This window comes from Prenolepis imparis, unplaced genomic scaffold (genome assembly GCF_030444845.1).
Source record: "Prenolepis imparis isolate NDT839.2.m4 unplaced genomic scaffold, iyPreImpa1.0 SCAF_3, whole genome shotgun sequence".
Taxonomy (NCBI): domain Eukaryota; kingdom Metazoa; phylum Arthropoda; class Insecta; order Hymenoptera; family Formicidae; genus Prenolepis; species Prenolepis imparis.
The window spans coordinates 16513195-16535488 of record NW_028141161.1 but is presented as its reverse complement, the minus strand read 5'-3'; the positions used below and the strand labels follow the sequence as shown (position 1 = coordinate 16535488).

The following is a 22294-nucleotide window of genomic DNA, read 5'->3' as shown; positions in this document are numbered from 1 at the left end:
GTAAATATGTCAAATGTGTCAATATGAGAAGCAGATATTGAAATGTTCGACCAGATCAATCGAGGAAAAAGAGATATTTTATAAAAAGACGAAACTTATTCATTATTATAGAATACTCTAATTTATTTCGTCTTTTAAATTTTTCTCAATAATTATTCTGAATTATTTTTTGTTAGGAAATACAAACTTTTAAATTTTCGATATTTTCGAAATATCACCATTACGTTATTTTCAAGATGAAACTTTCAATAGTTATGCTTGATTGCGCTCACCGATAAGTTTGTAACTGTCTGGCTCCCACGGAGGCGGTTCCTTAGTAGCTGCGTCAAACTCGTAATAGAGCAGACTGAAGGTCTCTTTACAGCTGAGAGCGTTCCCCGGGAATAGCGAGCAGTCGCGGGTCGTGAATTTTATTTCTATGTACATGCGGTTCGCCGGACCCCTCTCCACGAATGGCGTCCACAGCCAATTGTTCACATTGTTGTATGCTACGTCGCATACAACGTAACTCCGCCAATTGATACCCTTGTCGAAGTTCGTGAAAGACTCCTCTACCCACTGTAAGAAAAATTGCAAAGAAAGAGAATGAAGAGAGATCACGTTTCAGAAACATCTTCTTTTTTCTTAATTTCTTAACTGAAGTTAATGATATCGAGCGTAGACGGAGCGGTCGGGAAGGATATTTCGAAAGTGATCGTATATTCCTAGGTACAATTTCATAGTTTGAATCCGCGATTCTCTTCCAAGTTCTACGAGATACATCACGTAACCGCGAGGAAAGCGAGAAAGCATCACTCCGTCGTTGTCGTCGTCGTCATTGTCATCGACATTGGCCGTAGAATTTCCCTCGGTAAATGACGAGGCGGAGAGGCCAGGTCGTCGACTTGCGACAAACAGACCGCAAGGAATTACCGGCGCGCGTTACCATTAGTTTTATTGCCCCCCTTGGCTCTCGGGCTCCCGAGAGCGACCGCAAAAAGTTCCGACCGGGGCAAGAAGGATCCATCGTCGTCGTCGTCGTCGTCGTCGTCGTCGCCGTCTTCGTCGTCCTCATCGTCACCGGAACCCTGTCTTTCCCTTTCCCCTCTCTTTCCTTCATTCCCTTCTCTTCCTCTCTCTCTCCTCATCGCTCTTTCTTCTTTTTTTTTAACGCGCTTCTCCGCTCCCGCGTATTTCATACTCGGACCGGGAAAGACTCGGCAGGTAAGGAATGACAAAAAACGGTAGACCGAGGTAGAGAGCCTCTTATCCAGAAGATTTCCTCGCGGAGACGTGTTTCCGGCAGGCGGGCTGCAATAAATTCAAGCCGCGCCGGCTACCCGGTTGCAAAAGGGAGATTATTACGGGGACGATGACGAGGTCGAAAAAATTTCATTAAAGCGCTGCAGCGAAAAAAAGCTTTTTCAGCGGTCCCGCACGCTCGGCGAAAGTACCCGGGCAACCGGGGAATCACGGAGGACCAACAGTTCCGCAATTCGCCGTCGTCCGCGCATCGAATTACGATCCGGTATCCTTCGCACGCCTCCGATCGCAATTAATAGTTTTTAGCGAGGTTTCCGAAACGGGATTTACATCGTTTTTTTAAAACGAGCACCTCTCGCGTTTTATATTCCTTCAACGATATCCTGAAATATACCCTTTCGATATACAAATATAATTAAATATATAATGAATGTTGTCATCACGCTTTTACACATGCTTTTTGAAAATGAAAATTAAAATCCACGTTCATTTTATATCCTTTTTTTTTTATTCTACAGTTATTTTTCCCTACTGTTAACTTTTCCCTCCCCTGGCAATCGACATTCACGATTTCGTTCAAGGATTATTAAAGAAGCGAGAAAACGCGCCACCACTATCGCGCGCATGTTTATTCGGATGTCTCTGCCGAGGTTCTTTAACGTCTAGGAAATTTCATTAGAACGGAAATTCAGCCTCCTTCTCGCCCACCACACTCCACCACGAGTCTATATCTATGCCCTGCTGCTTTTATTCCGCTGCAAGCCGCGAGAGAAAAAGGCGGAGGAGAGGCGCGCGTCGTTAACGTCGCGACATTTAATTGGATCGCGTCGAGAGATCGTGTCCTCTTTTTAACGCGTCGCGGTCGATTTTTCGGCGAGGCGGATTTTCCGCTCGGTGTGACCGTCCCATGAAATTACTCATCGCGAGGAAGGGAAAAAAGACGATTAACCACTGCGGTATCTCATATTGCACTCCTACGTCGTTTTCGTCTGTCGTGCATGCACAGATGCATCCAATATAGGACGAGATATTTTTTTCTCCCTTTGGCTTTACATTAGGTTCACAGATCGCCAAGTTTAATCAATATTCTTTCTCGTCGTATCTACTATCTTATCGTATATACATTTTGTTAAATCAATATTCTCTTATACCTATGTGCATTAATCAGATTATATAATTTAAAAAGAAATCGCAAAAGAATATTACAAAAGGAATATTTGTTGGCGCAATTTATGTTAAGAATTCTCTGTATTTTGATAAATTATTCTATCAATTTTCTTTACGCTAGATTAGGAAGAGCATTGCGTAACGCTGGTGAATAATATCATTGACATTAATGGAATAGCACGATGATCTTCTTTCTCGAGCACATACAATTTTCCGCTTGCATTAAGTATAACTGAGAGAGATTGCGCATCGATCGATGTCTCGAAAACTACGCGGTTAGCACTTTGTGGTCGGGTATCGATCGCACGCCCTCGCTTCGCCGTCTTCTCGCAGCAGGTAGACGTGGTTTGCTATTTTCCGCGCCGAGCCGAAAGCAGGGAGCGAAGTGACAGCACGTGCAAATCGTCGCAGGTTTCCCCTCGATCTTTATTTTCGAGGGATGCTACCGCCGGTGATGATAAATCACAAAGCGAATTAAAGCGTTACATTTCGCTCGTGTTCCTTTCCGTATTCTCGAATTGAGATAAAAAAATTTTTTGCCTCTCCATTTCTCCGTATACCGTTAATCCTTTGTCATAAAATCGTAGCAAAATATTGTACAAGAGACTCGAAACCCGACCGATTCTTATTATTCGAAACCAGTTATTTGTCTTGTTTCTTCACGGTTCGACATCTACAATTCATTCGAGAAAGACTAACGAACAAGAGGTATAGTACACTTTGGAAGCCATGTGGTCGACGTGGTCGAAGCTACCTGCTAGCCACCCCGCGGTGCACTCGTTGCTATATACGTTAAGGAAAAGCACCATCCAAGCCGACTATGGCTTTTCCCGCGGATCAAACCGTGGCAGTAAATAGATACGAGTCGATGGCTCAGAAGTAAAGCCAATAAGCTCGAAGCTTGCGCGTGCGGGACGAAGAGAGACGAGAGACATAGGATACCGCCACCCTTGCGGATGGGGAACTGCCCCTCCGCTAGTAATATCGCCACCATAATCGCAATTCCGACGGCGTAGCTCCGAATAGGGAGGTTAGCGAGAGTCTGCAGGAAGACTCGCACGGAGAGGAGGGGGCGTTAGGAACTTTTAGTCCGAGGGGTTCGCGGATCTTAATATATATTGAGCTCTCGTGCCGGGGGGGTTAACCCTCGCCTTTGGGGTGAGGTTGCATCGGCAGGCACGTAGGGGCTCTCTCCTCCGTCGTGCTACGTGCATCCGGCACGTTATGGACCGTTCACGACGGACACGTACCGCATCCAGACGCGATCGAACTTTCCCCCGCTCTTCTTACCATCACTTAGCCGACACCTTGCGAGAAGAACCGACTAATTGCGTTTATAATAAAACCATGAGAAAGGATGTTTGCTACATTTAATATTGATATCATATTTAATATTTTAAAATTATACGAGTATTAAATGTACGAGAAAAGATTAATTTATCTTAATCCGTTTGTTTCTTTTCTCGTACGTATATTCTTGCATTTAGTGTGAACAACACTATATTGTAATTAGAATTCTAAAGACACGAGTACCAATTTCGCGATAGAAGAGTGGATATAAAGAGCGAATAAAAGTGGAGGAGTATATGTAGAGGCAAATTTAATAGCGAGCGCCCCCGTCATTATCCTGTCGTAGGAAGTTCATTAACTCGAGAGCATGCCGGACTCGCGAAATGGTCGCCGCTTTAAATACAATGGTACAGATATCGCCCGCGATATAATACAGCGTCCGGTCGGTCGAGGGTAGTCTGTCCGTTACGGGCGAACAAGTGCACATATGTGTATCCCCCGAGCAGGGGAAGATGGGTGGCCATCCCTTGGACATGGTATGGGCAGACAGGGGTGGTTACGTCACGCGCCAATCGAAAACTTTATGTAACCGTTTATTCCGCGCACCCCAAAGCCGATATAACCGTATTTCGGGGCGAAAGATTGGCAGGAAGACCGTTTAAGAAGCATTTTCACGGTTCCTCGGCACTTAACCGAGATTCCTCTCTCTCTCTCTACTTTCCTAGATACGCATATATACGTGCGAATACGCGTGTATATGTACATAAGTGCACGCAGAGGGGAGAAAAGATCGTCGGTGAAATAAGAAACTCGAGGGAGGGAGAAGGTGTCGGGTGAGAATTTATTTCCCGATTATTCGGGCCGGGAAAACGGCTTCGGAGTGGGGGATCTTCCTTCCAGAAAAGGACAAATCGTTCTCCACCGCGGGATCGAAACGCCGGGAGAAGCAATTTCCAGCCGCGAGATTTACGACGCGAAGATCGACTCCTCGCAGGGGATCTCGCAAAATTCGGCTATACCGATATCCGACACCCGATGTTTCTATTTGCCGCGCGGGGTGGAATTGTATCGGGGATAGTACACGACGGCGCCTTCACGAAGAATACATCGTAGAAAAGGAAAGGTTCCGTCTCTCTTTTCTCTCAACGTTAAAAAAAAATTATCTTCCATATATGGATAATGAAGAAGAAGATATCCGGCAATAATTCTCGATTTATATTAGTCGATGATGTATGGCTTTTGAGAATTTGTAATCATTCGTCACACGTGGAACCGCGTTTCGTTTAATCTGGAAGAATCTGTCTCGCGTTATTTGACACCAGATTATAATACTTAATGACCGCGCGTTATGCCAGCTTCATTAAGTTTCTTGACGTGCTAGGAATATATCTCTCTAGGATTCATGATTATTTGAAGGAGAAACGGGTTTTCGAGCGCGCTGCGCCTTTTTTGTCGAAATCCGTCGTCGTGTGAACCTTGCTACTTGTCGGGAGGCCGACGACAGCTCGTGTGCCTTACGATAACCACCCATCCGTAATGAGCTTAACCGTCGTCGTAATATTTCGAGTTAGCGTTGTGCACGTCCTCAACGTCGCGTGTCAGAAGGGCTGAACGCCCCTGACGAGACAGCGCACGTCATGCGGTAACGAGAAGGGCTGAACGGGGCCACGTGTACTGAATCAGGCTTGAATTTCCCCGCAGGTCTCCCCGCTCGAGAATCTTTTAGAGATTGAAATCGATACAATCTCGGTGGGAATCCAATTATCGATTATACTGATATTAAAAAGAAAAAGAATACGTTTTTAAGAAAAATACTTTATATATAGATACTATTCAGAGGTATCACAAATGCATTTATATTTTAATTTTGCAATGACTTATGTATGATCGAAATTAATAGTTTTATCGGTATTTTGCTCATTATACTTTACCGCACTCCCTCTAGCAACTATTAGTCAGTCAGTTCATCAACATACCGCACGTTAAATGCAATTTTTCCCATCATCTCGCAAAGGGGGCTAGCATAGTTTCATGCTAATTCGAACCCCCGCTGCATCCCGGGTTAAGGTAGCGGCAGCTTTATAAAATCGTCACGAATTAGCTAGAGGGTCCACCGCGCTCTCTCGCCCAGGGGTTAGGTTTAATATCGAAGGACCCGGTCGCGCGCGTCGAGCGGCGGAGACTCTCGACGCGCGCCCCTGGACCTGTCAGTTTGACGTATCGCAGTCGCAGGAATCCATTATATAGTCAATTACTCCTCGTGATAGGGAACGCGGCGCGCAACGGACTGCCTCTCTCTCTCTTTCTCTCTCTCACACCCTTCAGTGCATTCACGCCGAGGCCGCGTCGCACATACATGTACATAAATTCGTTCCACGCGCGCGGAACACGCCGGTCAAATCGAGGATGCATCCGAATGCACCCGCTCGCCGCATCGCGAATAATTATCGGCGAACGGAATCTATAGTTCCGATTTTCAAAGCACGTATTTGTTGCTTTAAAGAAGGGAATTCTTTGTCTTTTATGTCTGAACTTGGACTGTTTTTTTATACCTTACCAATCTAATATTGTGTGAAATAATAATATTTTAGAGATGTCTTTATACACTATCTTTCACATTCATTTCTAATTTTTTTAAGAAATCTTGTTAAAGATAGTTATATATTTTTTCTAACAATGGCGAATGTAAAATTTAAGTTACTATTTTATTTCATTGAAAAAACATTATTGTCCTTCCATTATAAATCATTTAGCCGCCAATAATATATATTGAGAAAAAGGATAATGAATTATTAATCTATCTAAATTAATTTGATTCGTAGTGTAATACAAAGAAAATATAAAAAATTTCGCGTGCAAAACTATTTTTGTGAATAAAAGCTGATGATCGTTATTAACAAATTGTTATCGCTTTTATCATTAGATGTGAAAGCAAAGCATCTGGGATGCGTCCTAGGAAAATGATTTAGATCCGCCTGGTCTGTCGTTAATCCGTCCGGTCCATCCCTTATCTTGTACTTTTCTCCATCGTGACATTTCAACGGCTGTGTCTCGCGGGAAAATTTGGCCAACTTTAATAAGACTTAGAAACAAGTCTACAAAGACTCGAATCTCTACCGTCATCGTTTCTTCTCGCCCACCCTTTATTTTGTACCGTCGATATATTCCGCTTCCTTCCCTCGAGTCCATTATCTCTGATCCCGCGGTACGAAATTCTCGTGGAAAGACGCGTGTGGCACCGTCGAGATTTCAGATGAAAGCGCATTAAGCTGCGAACACACACACGCATACATCCTGACACACCATGAGTTACACGGACAGACTTGTATATACCGCACACGGTGAACAGTACCAAGGCATCGAGGAGGAAACGAAGAGCAAGGAGCTACTCGAGGACTCGCGTCAATAAACAGAGTCTCGTCTAACGATGCGGTCCGGATGACGGATATACGGATCTGAAAGTAGAGGAAGGAAGAGAAACAGGGAGTGTGCGCGAAAGAGGAAGAGAAGGAGAGCGGTTGTGCGTGCAAAGAGAGAGACAGAGCGCGGCAGGAACAAGAAGATGCTCGCGCTAGAGAGGAAAAGGGAAAGAGAGAAAGAAAGAAAGAGAGAGAGAGAAAAAGAGAAGGAGGAACGAATGCGGAGGCAACGGCCTGCAGAGGCCCCGAAGGCCGTTCACATGAATACCAGTCTTTCCATTAGTACTCGAATGGAGCGGAGAGCTCCGGCCCAGGTCTCATCTCGATGCATGATCGATACTCGCTGATCCAATCTTACCCGGGCTTCGCGGTGCCGGCTGGACCACCGCGAGATACGATGTAACCGGGGGTACACGCTTAACCCTGTGTGTTACTCTCGTTGCGCGTGTCTTACAGGTAGGACGGTATCCGGGCGCGGTAACCACTGGTCGACCGGCCGCTTCTAAAAGGTCGTTAAACACGATCTCCTTAAGATATCTTTCCCTCTTTCTCTCTCGGTCCTGGCTCGGTCTATAAACGAACGCGTATCGCGATACCGATCGGAATATATCTCCGGTCTAGATGGACTTGGTTCTTTGTAGCTGATACAGCGAACAACGCAAACTTCTTACTCGCAGCGGGCGAATATAGCACAGAGTTTCGAGGTCAGCAGTGGAGGCGAGGTATACACCGTAAGTAGAGATATTCGCTGAGGATGGTATCAGGCCCGACGGTATGTACTCGGAACGATTCGATACATGAGTATATCGTTTCGTTCAACTATACTTGGAAATATTGCTGCTTCATTGATGCGCTCACCAACTATTTGGTATAGGATGATTACACATTCAAAGTTTCATACATCTCAAACATGATGGAAATCAGGTCCTTTGGCAATAATTATTGCAATCAAATTTGACGTGATCACAATTAACAGATCTTGCAAAGTTTTTTTTTATATTTCCTAAGCATTGTATTGCATAAAAAAATTAAGTAAAAAAATTCGCAAAAATAAAAAATTGTAATATATTAGAGCTGAACGATGAAAGAGAATTACATTGTAATAAGACGTAAAAAAAATCGTTTGTCACATTTCATCGCAATGTAATATCAAATTTGCTTCCTCTCTTTCCTCGAGTTTAGGATTAGATCTCGCTTTCGAGCGCGCAACAAGCTGACGTAGACGTAGAATAGTTTTCTCCGGCTGGGGAGGACGGATCCGATGCGTGTTGTGTCGGTACGACGAGACGTCGGGAAATGGTGAAGGATCGAGCGGCGGGAGGCAAAAGAAGAAAGAAAGGTCGATCGGGAGCGCCCGACGTCCGTTTCGACTCCTTCTGTGCTCGCACCTTCCTCTCTCTGTCCCTCTTTTCGGTACGCTCAGTCAGGCTTTTCCAAATTGACTTTCGCTCCGACTGTCACTTCTATTCTCCGCTTCCTCCGTACGACCCTCGGCTACCAAAGAACGCTTGGTATGCGCGTCTCGCGCCGAAGGAAGAAAAGCTGGTAAAGTACTACTTCTCTTTCTCTCTTCCCCTTCCTATCTCTCCCTCTTTCTCTCTCTGTCTCTCCCGCCACTCTCGGTCGGCTCCTTATTTCGGGGCAATGCCGGCTCCCCGAGATGAATCATCGATCCTGCGTGCGTGCGTGCGTGCGGATTTTGGTCTCGCGCGAGTGTACGTGCGCGCGTATACGAGCGGAATACCGAGAGCTCGGGGATATAGCGTCGCGCAGAGTTCTCGTGCTGGAGGTCCTTTGAGGGGGTGGCGAGAAGTGCACGATGCGAATCCTGCCCGTTCGACCCTCCGACAAATTGGCAATCCACCATCGCCGTGGAGAGATTCGAGGGGTCGGTCGGCAGCGTTGTTTCGATCCGCACGAATCGTTACGCTTTTTCTCTTGCGCGTCGCGTTAAATATCGCTTCGTCGATGATTATCACGAGTTATTACCAGGCGCTTTAATTTACGGTGCGTGTATTGTTAAACTGCTTAAGGGGAGAGTTACGCTTTACTAAATTTGAAAACATCATATGTGATTAAGGACCCCTTCGCACTCGGCTCGTATTATAATAGATATATGATAGCGTCGATTATTAGTAGCAGCACGTACAAGGATTATAATGATATTAATTAGTAACAATAGTAGCAATACTACTGTCTGTAAAGTAATAGCCCCTCCAACTATTTCGATATGATTGAAGTCCATTTATTACAGGCGATCCATATGCCGAGATCATTATATAAGCGAAGAAAGAGAGAGAATATACGATCAATCCCGTTGACTTCAAAGCGACACCGTCTCACCCGACAATTGACGAATTCAATTGCGACAACTACGGCGACGATCCGTTCCGCCCGACTAGCGGACTTTGCGCTGACTCTAAAGTTTTCCGAGGACCCCCCTTTCCTCTCGCACGTGAACTCACGCGGTTGCTTTAACCGTTCCTTCTCTCTGCCTCGCAACTAGGTATCCATTTATTTGTCATCCTCCTCGCACACACGACGGGGTCGATGAAAGGGAGACAGAGGATGAAGGAAGGCGCGCATCGTTTGCCCGTGACACTACTCTCGTGCCTCGTCGTACAAAATCTCCCTTTCTCCCTCCGCACTTCCACCCCTTTCTTTCCGCTGTTTTCCCCATGGGCAACGTGGTCACGTACCGGTCGTCATGGAAACCCGCGCCAATCGAGATGGAAACTCAACCGTGGCACTCTCTTCATCCTCTCTCTCTTTGTTCCCTCTATCTCACTTTCTCCGCTTTTCGTCCTCGTTCCGTCCCTTTCTCACTTCATCTACGTCCCAAACGTATTCGCATCCTGCTTCCTCTCTCTTTGTCATTTCCAAATTATCTCTCGCTCCATCATGCTCTTCCTTACTACCCGGTGGTTTCTCTCTCTCCCTTTCTCTCTGTGTCCTCTTCCTCCGATCACCCCGTTGCGAAACCCTCCTCTCTTCAACCCTCGCGCTTCCCCAGTCGCCCGGTCTCGTTAGTTTAACCCAACGCGCGCCGAATCGTAATGGGAAACGTACAGATGCATTAGGAGAGGCTTTGCCATCCTAATAGATATCTCGTCGGTAGGCAGGACGCGTTCGAAAAGGCACTGTCGGTCTCTCGCGCTCTTTCCTGTGCTTTCAAAATTTTTTACCGATCTCTGTTGCGACCACAAAGGGGTTGGAAGTACAATAGAAATACCGGTGCTTAATTTCCATCGATAAATACCTTAATATTTTCATCTGCACGTCGATATATAATCCTTACAATTAATTTATACAATCTCAGATTGATTTATATATAAATAATAAAAATTTAAATCTCTATTTTTTCGCGTATGAAATACGGATTTAGCGAACGAGTGAACCGAGTGTGTCTGAGCGCATCGCCGCGCACTTGTTCAATGCAGGGCAGATCGATAAAGACGACGCACGAACGCGCGGTAAAGAATGCATGTACTCCGTCGACGGTGTGTACATACACCAAACGCGATGTCGACTGTGCAAGTCGGAGTCCGCAACCTGGCTCACGTACAAATGGCGTCGTAAAATGCGGCGATGAATGCGCGGGTAAGGTCCCGAATATACATCTCCGCGCGCGGTCCGCGTTTGACCTTTCCACGGTCGAAACTCGGTCGCGAGCCGCGGCGCTTTGACCTCTTCTCCTTACCGTATTCCGCTCGCGATCCCATTAATTCGTCGTGAAAATTCATCGAGTTCCGTCGGAAAAAAAAAAAAACGGACCATCATAAGGCCGGATTTATGCCCCTGATGCGACGCGGACAGCCTACCTGCATCGGCCGCCTTCTTTGCCTGGGAAACAGAATGGTAGCCGCGGATTTCGTATTCATCGTAGCCGTCGTCTTTATGATTTTAATTCCTAGAACTTACTTTTGGGCCCAAGCGAGCCGCGTCTTGCGAGAGCCAGCTACACGTTTCTCGAATATGATGCGAACTGTTCGTGGCGAGTCCGCGGCTTGAAAGTTAAAAGCTCGAGAGATCGAGGGGACACTCTGATTTTTGTCATTGCTCGGCGATGAAACATTTAGATGACAGACGACAAGAATATTCTATAGCTATAGGCTCTCTATATAGATTGTAAATGAGGAAAAAAATGGAAGATGATATTTTATCGCTTTATATTACTTATTTTTTCTATACTTTCTTAGAATCTTTTTCACACGTATCTTTTTCTTCGCCATATAAATTCTAAATAAATATATTTGTTTCGCTTTAAAGCGCGGAAAGTGGAAGAGAATCGAGCGAAACAGGATCAGATTACTTCGTGACTAGTCGCGTTGACATAATAATCGCGAAGCGATTTTGTATATAGACACGATATTTGTCATATCGTAAGCGCGACATGACAGCTCAATGACAGTATCAAACGCCCAAAATTCCGATCGCACAATTTCAGGGGGGCGATAATACCGGGAATCAATATTTACACAAGACGGTCTATATACAGTTCTCGCCGTTGGACGAGGCTTTTATTAAGCCTCATGAAAACGGAAGGCGCCCGGCAATGGAGATTGACACGCGTACATAATGCCGCGCTTGCGTGGTTCCCAGGAACCGTTCGGTTGTTATGCAGCCGTCGTCGGTCAGGGGTTTGCGACCACTTGGACTAGGTCAGCATTCGCCTACGAAAATCTACAAGGAATCGATCCATTAACGACGCATAATGACTTTAGGAGATTTTTCGTTCTTTTTTTTTTTCAAAAGAATTCCGTTCAAAGGGACACCGAGTTCCTGTCCCAGAACATTACTCTTTCATACAAAAAATATTTGACCATTTCTTAATATTTTAGAAAGCTTTCAAACTGTGCGCGTGAATAATTTTTCGTTCCGTCGTGAACAACTCTGACGCCTTCTCAAATTGAAATTGTACGCGGGGATCATTATATACATTCGTGGTTGCAAATATTTGTTCAATAGAGAACGAATCATTTGCCTGATCGAATGTAATCGCTGGACCGCATCGGCAAATCGTCTCTCGTCGAGGCTTCAGCCATCTGTCGCGAAATCTCACCCCCTGCAGGAATAAACACCGCCGGATAGATATTGCGGTCGTAGAGAACGGAGCAAACGAAGCGCAATCACGTTTCGCAGGATGGCACGTGTCTCGGCAATCATGTAGATTCGTGCAGGGCGAACGGTCGTGATTTAAAAATTAAATCTTAATCGGACGGAATTCAAACCCACACGCTTCGCGTTCGTATCCGCGGACACATATACTACACACACATTTGCAGGCAAGTATATAGAGACACGCACATATGGTTCGGACTGGCTAAGCTATAGATCTCTTTTCGTTCCCCTCCCTCGTTCTCTCGGCATTTTCTTCTTGTCGGTTCGCTCGCCTGAAATATCTCAGCCAGTTAAAACGCTATCAGTTCTAATAAACGATCATTCGTCTGTTTCGTCCTCCCGTTGTATCGTTAATATCGACGAAGGGATACGACGGAGGTAAGGGTGAAAGAGGAACGATTTTTTTTTAACTTGCATAGTCATCCGATAGGCGAGAAGGAGATAGAGAAAAAGAGGAAGAAAGAGAGAGAGATCGGTCATCGAGATCGGCGGCGATGATCCAACGAACGGGCACGATGACGATCATCGCATGGGTCAATGTCACTCACAATAAATAGATAATACCGCGAGGACTTGCGCGCCTATTGGTGTGAATCATCCGAGTCATCCGCATGGTTAGCAGATAAGACGATCTCCCGTTACGGGAATAAAGGATGATTATAAAGTATCGAGATTACACGAGGGTCGCGTGATTCATTAATGCAACTTAATCTCATTCAATTCAGTCATCGCGCGTTATCGCGAATTTAACATGATTTATAATAACACAGGTTTATATTACATAAAATGCGGTAATTAGATATATAGAAAATAAAAATTTAAATAAATTAATATTTTTGAAGTTGATAATGCGATAAGAGATACATGTAATATGATTTGTGTGATTTTGATTTCGTTTAAATCAATTTTATCAAAAATTTGGCAATATCCTTGTAACGATATTATACTGCAATTCTGTGGTATTTCTTTTATAAACATTGACTCGTTATTATTGCAAAGGATTTAATTGTCCGTTGTGCGTACACAGCGACTCAAATTATCATGGGTGTTACAATGGAGCTCGAGCTGCCGTTATAATCTCGCGTCATATAAAGAATCGATGGTGTCGATTGACATTTGTCAGTTCTCGCAAAACTTGGGGAAAAAAGCCTGTGAAATGCCCCCGCGGGCGGCTTCGTCGGAAAAATCATGCATTATTTGTCAAAGCGCATGGTGACGTGTGCTTTCGAAAAAGTCGATAGTAATCCACCCGCGAGGTCATAAAATGAGGAAAAAAAGCCTCACGATCGGGGCGGAAAAGAAGCGCACCGGGGGTGATTAATCCCGTGGAAGCGACTCGCTGCGCGACTCGTGTGACCGATGGCGCGTACCAGAATAATCCAACCTCCATTCAATCATTCGGCTCGTGGGATTAATTCCGAGGGATTAGCATTAATTTCGTTCCGCGCGCGCACACCAGCGCGAGGTCAGTCGACTGTCTCGGAGAGATTCTGCCAGAAGGGCGACATCGACGAAAGCGAAAACGGAATTCCGGAGATTCTCTGACCGTTCGACATGGCGACGAAAACAACGGGGATTTCTCTCCCTCCGCCCCGATCCAGATGTCATCGATAAAATCCGCGTTCGTGTCATCGGAGAACGCGCATGTACATTCGATGTATAGTAAAAGATTTATCTATTTTCGCAGGGTCAAAATTAGTCAGATCTTTTGATGACAATCATTGAGTCAGTTATTGAAGCAACAAAATTTATTATTTCGTTTTACTACCGTAAAATGTAACGCGAGTATAAAATCGCAATGCACAACATAAAATACTTTAAATAATTTATTTCTACTACTACTTTATACGCGCAAAGCGAAGCGACGTGAAGCTTTTTATTATACCCCGTATGGTTAAATTCCCTGTTCGACGCCACTTTTTAGTTAACGTCGAGAAAAGTGCTCGATGCCGTTTCGCGCGCGTATATATATATATGTATGTACGAAGAAATTTACGAGGCGGATTCCCGAAGGTTCGCGATTTTCTGCGCGGTCCTGGATAAATCGCCCTCGGCCCCTCTCGGAGGAGGAGAATGAGAGTAGCCGGCAAAGGCAAATGATTGGATTGGCTTCCGTATAATTAGTACGCAGAATTTAACGAACGTGAAAAACGTGCCTGGTTTGGGAAGTCGTACGCACGTGAAGTTTATTACGCACTTCGCGTCACGTCTCGCTCCTTCCTACCTTTTGTACTTCGGTTCTTCCTAATTAAAGTCACGCTGGACGATTATTATCTCTCTTTCGTATACGGACGGCAAATTTGTTGCGGACGGGTATACCTTAAAGCGGCTGTCCATATTCAGAATTGTCGTGATTAATTTTTAATAGATAAGCCGACGTTTACTAGCTATAAGAAAGCTGCACGTAAATGAGGATCTTCTTCACTAGGTTCTTAATAATTAATTCAGAAATGAATTAACGATCGTTTCACCAAGAAACTTTATGACTGGCGTATTACTTCAATTTAATGATTCCACGTTAAACGGAAGCAAACTCTTGTTAAACTATCTGATGAGTAGTCAACAAAACGAATAAACCGGATAAAAATGAATTTGATTTTTATGATACAGTTTACATTCATTTGTGATATAAAATTTTATTCCCTTTTTTTCTCTCAAAACAATTCTAAAACTTTTGTCTTGTTTAAATATATGACGGCATGACGACTTTAATTATGTATAAATAAATTACTCATATTTGTAATTTGTTCTATATAAGTAAACTACACATATTTTCATATAAAATGTAAATGCGAGTTACAAGTATTTCGTAAATATCAATCAAAACTTGTCTTTATAGAAGTAACAACTAGTTGACGATTCGAAAAATTCTTTTATAGTTCTCCAACTTATAAAGATATACAATATATACAAGATATTAGCACAGTCGACTGTTTTCAGACGTAAAAAACGGAAATGTACCATTGTTGTAACTTTTACAAAATTGCGCTTTGAGGAAAGTGCAATTAAAATGGGGCAGGCGATTTGTTTCTGCGCTGCGAAAGTTCAATGAAAAATCTCTGTAATCGATACTTTTCGTTCGACGAGAGTTTCGCCTGCATGCAAAGGAGGTTCTTTGATTATACGACGTAGTCCCGTAGTGCGCGCGGCCCCGGTGACACTTTACGAGAGACGGCCGTTTTGCAATTCGAGAACTCGCCGATACGTTTCCGTGAGAGAGAACGAGTTTTACTATTTCCCGCGCGTTATTCGCGTGTGCGACCGTTCGATATCTCTGCCGTTAAACAAGGCAATCGCTTTAAGTATCAAAGACATATTTCCCCTTTCACGTTACATCGTATCGATGCATCGCGTATAACATTTCGCGTTCCAGACGTGCATAAATGAAATGATGACAAAATGTATAAAGTTTCACTGATAATATATGTATTAATGAAAAATAAAATGCTTAAATTAAAAACTAATTGAAAGGGAATAAGATAAAAATATTTTTTAAACTATATCGATATTTTTGTCAATATAGTTTTTTATCGAATTAAATTTGATTCTAGAGAAACGTCATCTTGTCGATAAAACCAGACGAGTGATTAATCAAAGATCGGCATGCAGGATCACCCCACATCGTACAGTCGGCGGTTTCTTCATATTATCGTTCGTACGATAATGACACGAGGGAGATAAATCGAGGTGAAAGGGAATACCGAGTCACGTTTACTCGGAAGAAGCGGAAGTGCGATTATATTAGCGCGAAATCGAATGTCTCGATTGGCGAAATCGACGCTCGTAAACACGCGTCGCTTCGTAGGAGAAGAATCTGGGAGGGACGGGATAAGAATGTGGATAAGAATGTGACAGGTATATGTCTAATTTCCGCTCGGGGTGATAAGTTTTCCAACGACGAACAATAGCAGGAGAATGTTGCCTTCTTTCTAATCGTTATCGGATATTACGGATAAGCAGGAGACTTTGGAATCCGGCATCACTGATAAAACGGTCTTAAATAATCAATCTCACGTGCAGTTAATCTTCCCGGTGAATCGTGCCACCATGGCAGGAGATGAAGATGTTTTTTAAATACTTGACGACGGGTCAATGTCGATGGGGCGCGGTCGACGGGCTTTCGTAACAAGCGTCGAACGAGAAAGGGAATAAATCAGGTGCTTATCTAGCTAATAAATATTTAGCTAATAGTCAGTTAGAGTCTATTCCAGATACAGCCCCAAAGTAACCTGATATTTATTATTGCCGCTCGACGTCGTAAAATTCTCGTAGCTGCGTCGACTGGGCTCTTCGATTCTTCAACATGCTTACACGCGCGTGTTTCTTCTTTCCACGTGTTAATAAAACGATCACATCAATAAAAAATATATAAAATAAAAAAATATATATATATACATATTTTAAATGTGCAAACTCTATGAATCCTTGTATATTGTTCAAATGTGTTGAGCTAGTCCACAAAGAAGGAAAGATACTGTCTTAGAGTCTTAGAACATTGCATTGCGCGTACATTATGCTCTCATTGGCAGTGATTATGTTCCCGCGGGCGTTATATCGCATTCCGGGAAGGTGATTTCCTGAGGACGCAAGTGTTCAGAAGGAGACACGATTACTCGAGTCACATATCACTACGCGAATTTCGCATTCGAGGAGCGCATTTAGATGGAGATACGGGCGTGGTTAAAGAGCCGCAGTCATTGTATGTGTATGTGTATGTGTGTGAGAGAGAGAAAGAGAACGAGAAGAAACCGATGGTATAAGAAACGGTAAGAGGAGAGATAAAAGAAGCACGAAGGAGAGAAGGCTACTGGAGAGTGGGACGACGAGAAGGGGTGAAAGACGAGGATGGATGAAGATGAAGGAAGCGGAAGATGAAACGGTCAGATAGAAGCCTGAGTGCCACGTGCGAACCGAGGCAAGCAGGTCTTTTCGCCGGAACTGCGACCGCGATCAGCCATGTTTCATCAGCCGCAAGATGAACTTGGCTACCATAAGCTTTCAACGGAAGCGAAATGACGAAGACTTTTTTTTTCAAAAAATCGCCTGTGAAAGATTTGAGTATCAATCTTTGTGTCGCAATTTTATTGTCGTATCGTGGAAATATTGTGCGAATATATAAATAATCCGCGCACACAATTCAATAAAACACTTAAACATCTAAAACCCCAGGTGATACTTTAGACATAGAGATTTTGTTATTAATTCGAAAGAGATCTCCGTGTTATAATCGATTTAAGAATCCAAGAGAATCATCGGGGAATTAAGCCTGGAATTAATAATACTGCATATCGGCTCTTTTCATTTTCTTGAAAATAAATCTTCCGGCTCATCTATTTGAGACCTATTACTAGATTTTTCCTCGCGATATCCTCGGAAATCCGGATACTTGTACACGCCCTCGGGCTATGTATTGTATATCGGGCGTTCAATAATTTATTTTTAACGAGACATTGAGCACACAAAAGTATTACACACATAGAATAGAATTTTATTTCCCTAAAATTGTCCCGTCATTGTTTATTAGACTTTCTAAATGTCAGTCCCCACCCCTTTCCCTCCTCTCCCTCCCTTCCTTACAATCGATCGTGACGCGTTAGGAAACGAGCTCGGCTCTTCAGTAGGATGACGATAAATTTTTCCGAATAAAAAGGACAGCGAGATCTCCCAGTAGAGAGCCACTATGTAGCATTCGCCTTCCGACTATCGATGGACGTTCGTGGAAGGAAGGACCGTTACTCTCAATGGACCAATGGCCTCTGTGTTTCTCGCCTTCCCATTAAACGCGCGCGGTCGCATCGTTTCCCTATTCATAGAATAAATTCGACGAAACGCGAGACGAGAGAAAATCTATCCGACTTCCTCCGTGAAAATATCCGAGACATCGAAACGTGTCGCTCGCGTTGCGAAAATAGCTGGACCAAAGGAATTCTCTCGCGAATCGCTCGGCTTCATCGAATTTCAGCGCAAATGCGAGTCGATATTTTTAAAGGGGCGAGCGAAACTTCTTCATTTCGACGCTCATGATCGGATTACGACTTCTTTAAGCATGGAAATTAGCTCGAAGTAAAGCGGCGAGAATGAAATCAAAGAGCGCCGTCGTCTTTCCTAAGTAGCCTGGAATTTGAACGGAAAGTTTCTGAATTCTTCTCTTTTTCTCTATTTTTAGATCCCAATTACTGATACATCTCGATGTGATAAACTCGATAAGTTTCTAGTATATTTTTCATTAAGGAATTATAAAAGAATAATGGAGAAAAAAGAAATATCATTTCGAAAATCAAAAAACTCTGTGATTCTCCCTCTCTCTGATATTAAACGTTAAGTTAAGAACTTGAAACGAAATTTTAATCAATTCCAAGTAAGCTACAGGGTCAAAAGGACGCTTAATTAATTCCAGCGACGTTTCCCCACATCTTTCATCGAAAGTCGTCGCGGTCGAGGGCACTAAGATAGAATATATAATACAGCGAGCAGAGAGAGAAAGAGAGAAAAAGAACGCGCATACAGCGTATCTTCGATCCTTTATGCGAGTTTTGACCCTCGCCGCCAGCATCTAGCATCAAAGCATCTTTTCGCTCTCCGGATCCACACTCGCCCTCCCACCGCTGGCTTGTTCAAATACTTCCAGCTAATTCCGTTTGCTTGTATATTAATAACCCGCCCCGCTATCAGCATTAAAGGCCACCGCGTACTTATCGTGGGATATTTATGCCGACCGGGGAATGATTAAAATGACGTAAGAGCATCCACAAAATATGCCACGATTGCGCGTAATTATTTTTTTTTTCTACGTGTAATTAAAATATAGAGGATATATAGCTTTTAACCCCTTCCTCCGTCTCTCCTTCTCTCCCACTGTGCTTAATTAAGAATTACGAAATAATCTGAGAATTTATTGAACGATGCATTTAATTAAGATCGAGTGCGTTTAATTCGAAATATTTTCACCATCTTCTCTTCGCTCGCAAAAATATCACCTCTCTGTTTATTAATATAGTGGATTTCGGATAAATGATGTTCGGCTAATTAGACCTGCGTCTTCCCCCAGATAAATTATTCACTCTCGATGATAAATTTCCCGTCACGTATGATCGAAGCTAATGGCGTGCACGAGAAGGCGCGCTAATCCCTGTCCGAGAAAACTGATTAGGTCGTGTTGCGAGAGCGAGCCGTGAAAATACTCTCGTTTTTATCGATCTTGCTTTCGGGCAGCTCGGCTTCCTTCTACAAGGGTCGGCCTGGGAAAACGGATCAACCTGAACTAGCCTAATTAAGAGGATTCTCCACAACTTTAGCTCAGGTGTACTTTAACGCAATCTTCATAAGACGCTTGAATTTCTCAATCCGAATCTGTTCGACGTCAGGCAATGAAACAATTTTTGTTGAGGTTCGATCGAAACGCGCGAAAGATGGAAAATTGCAAACGAATATTTTTGCCAAGATTAAATATACGAAATTTATGTTGTCGGTAAAAACAATGGGGAAAAATATGATATTCGGTTTGAAACATCATATCTCGTATATTCTGACGCATCAACATCCAACGCTAAATGTGACGGTTGTCTGCGCTTGAGTTTTATTTGTCCAATATGAGGAAGACGTTCACAGTGTCAATAGGCGATCACACAGAATTGTACGGACAGTAACACTTAAGGTTAAAAGTACGGCGGGAATACGGACCTTTGGCTTTCGGGAGGAACTTTAAAGGCTCGTAGGTGTAACTAATATCGCGGCCGTTTTTACGAGGAGCACGTGCGCTCGAGTCTACGAAAGAGGGATAGAGACAAGGAAAAAAAAAAGAGAGGGAGAACGCGTATTTGGACGTAGCACTTTCAACGGACGAGACTGAAACGGGAGGTGCAAAGTGAACTCGAGTGCTTCACGGAGGACAAGGCGTGCAGCGAGAACGCTCTTTTTCGGGCTATTCCAGAAAAAAAAATTAGACTCCCGTGTATGGCTCGTCGGCGCATCCATCCCTCTTCGGTTTGGAGGGAAGCGCGTTGAACGTTTAGCACCCAGAAAAATCAACAGCAGCCTCAAAGAACCTTTTCAAACAGAGCGTTACGCTGGCCGATTAGCGCCGCGACACTAACGATCGACTCTTCGAGAAAAAAGAACACGAAAAAAAAAGGAGGACGAGCAATGTGCGCAATGCGTGTTGTTTCATAATAGAGGTAAAACATTTTTAATAATTTTTAATAAATAAAAAAAAATATTTTATAGTAACTATCATTATAGCTAATATGAAAGATTTTTAAAATCTTGGTAATAATCGAGAATTTCTTACATCTTCTCTTTTCAAAAGAGACTACTTCTTCTGTTATATTTATAATGCGTGTGACTGGATATAAATACTAGTAATGCATTAAATAAAAATAAATGTTAGGAGGAAAAAATATAATAAAAATAACAATGAGTTTCGAGAGATCCGACGAGTTGCCAGAAAAATCGAAGCCGCCAGTTATCGTCACGATCGAGTCGAGGCTTCGAACGCGAGATATGCGACCGACACCCACGTGGGGTCAAGGAGGAGGATATCCCCTTTGCGCGAAACTGCACTCTCGGTGCCTACGATGTTTAAATAAACACCGCATGTCTCTTTTTCTCTCTCTCTCTCCTCCCCCCATTTCTCTCCCTCTTCGACCGGCATCTCTGTCGAGCCGGCGTGGCCGTATCACTAATTTGTCCGTTCAAACAAAAAGCAATTTGTTATCCGGTCGGACTGACTCACGGACCGAACGGTGTATATGCGGTTCGCTCGAGAAGCGCGCAGGAGGAACGGGGGGAGGTGAAAAGGGGGCGGGAGGTGCCGGGAGGAAAGAATCGGCAGAGAGAGGAAAAGAGAAGGAATGTAGAAGATGAAAGAGAGAGAAAGAGAGAAGTGGAGGCTGATTTAAACCTGTCTGGAGGCCCGCTGCGCGCTTAACAACTGAAAAACAAACATGGCGCCGAGAGAACGCATCGAGCAGCGGGGGCCCATGTATGCGCGCACCGAGACTATAAAGTGCTTTTGGTACCCCCGGAACCCGGCCGGTTGAATCCTCAAAGATTTCTTCTCCGCGAGAAAAAAAGGCAACCGAGAGAAGAAAATATCGGGAAGTCCTGGAATTTTTTTCCCCGACTAGGCCGCTCCTTCCCTTTGTTGCGATCGCCGGAGAAAAGAGAGACAGAGCCTCGAGGGCCATTCTTGAATAGCGAACGCAACCACTTTACGCGAGGAAATATTAATTTATGAGACATTTTTAATATTTTTCTTGGGCATCGCGAAAAAGGATGCCGCGCGCGCGAGCGAGCGAGCGAAATTCCTGCGTCGACGGGAATTTTCCCGTCTTGCTGTCGGCATGTCGAATATTTCTGAGAAAATTCGCGATATTTAAGAAATTGTTTCGTCCTTACGTCGAGGAAGGGCGCGAAGCCGGATTTACTTTTGAATTCTTAATATTTTCATCGTTTGAAGGATCGAGGATATCTGAAGGAAATAGTTTCTCCCTTCGTATCGAAAAATTTTTCGCTAACTATAGGAAGAGGTTTGGTCCCTCTTCTATCCATTAATAAGCAATAAAAAATTCAGTGTACTTACGCCAGGAGTGCTAGCTTGAGGCCCGAACGGGTATCTCGTCCAGTCCAGTTTCTCCTCTGTCGTCGTGTCCAAGAGAACAACTGCAATGAAAAATAAAACGCAATTTGATTAAGCGATCATCGCACACAATATCTTGTAATATATCTATCGTAATAATAGTATTTTTTTTTTCTTGGATAAAAATTAATTTATTTAATTTTATAAAAAATAATTTTTTAAAGAGAGTATTCCTTATATTTTTATCTGCATTTATAACACTTGATCCTAACTGCATTGTCATGCAATTGCAACACATCTCTCGCAAATATAATTATACACATCATAATATTATACAACACTATATGACGCAAATTAAAACGTTTAGACTAGTTCAACCTTGTCTGAGCCAATCTTAATAAAAACAAGTGCGGGCGGAAGTCATTGTGAGGAAGTCGATTTGTCAAAGGGGGATGGGAGCGAGCTACCTCTCAAAATG

The 22294-nt window shown here is 43.6% G+C and overlaps 1 protein-coding gene across 21 annotated transcripts in view; it reads right to left on the bottom strand.

Annotated features, from left to right (window-relative positions):
• Eph (Eph receptor tyrosine kinase) overlaps window positions 1-22294 on the bottom strand; it is a 92605-nt gene that overhangs the window by 16521 nt on the left and 53790 nt on the right. For all 21 annotated transcript variants that reach the window (XM_083035154.1, XM_083035156.1, XM_083035155.1 and 18 more), the window contains exons 3-4: window positions 21820-21899; window positions 273-558 (exon numbers count right to left, since the gene is read on the bottom strand). In XM_083035154.1, the coding sequence (XP_082891280.1) occupies window positions 273-558; window positions 21820-21899 (366 nt within the window). The remainder of the gene's footprint in view (window positions 1-272; window positions 559-21819; window positions 21900-22294) is intronic.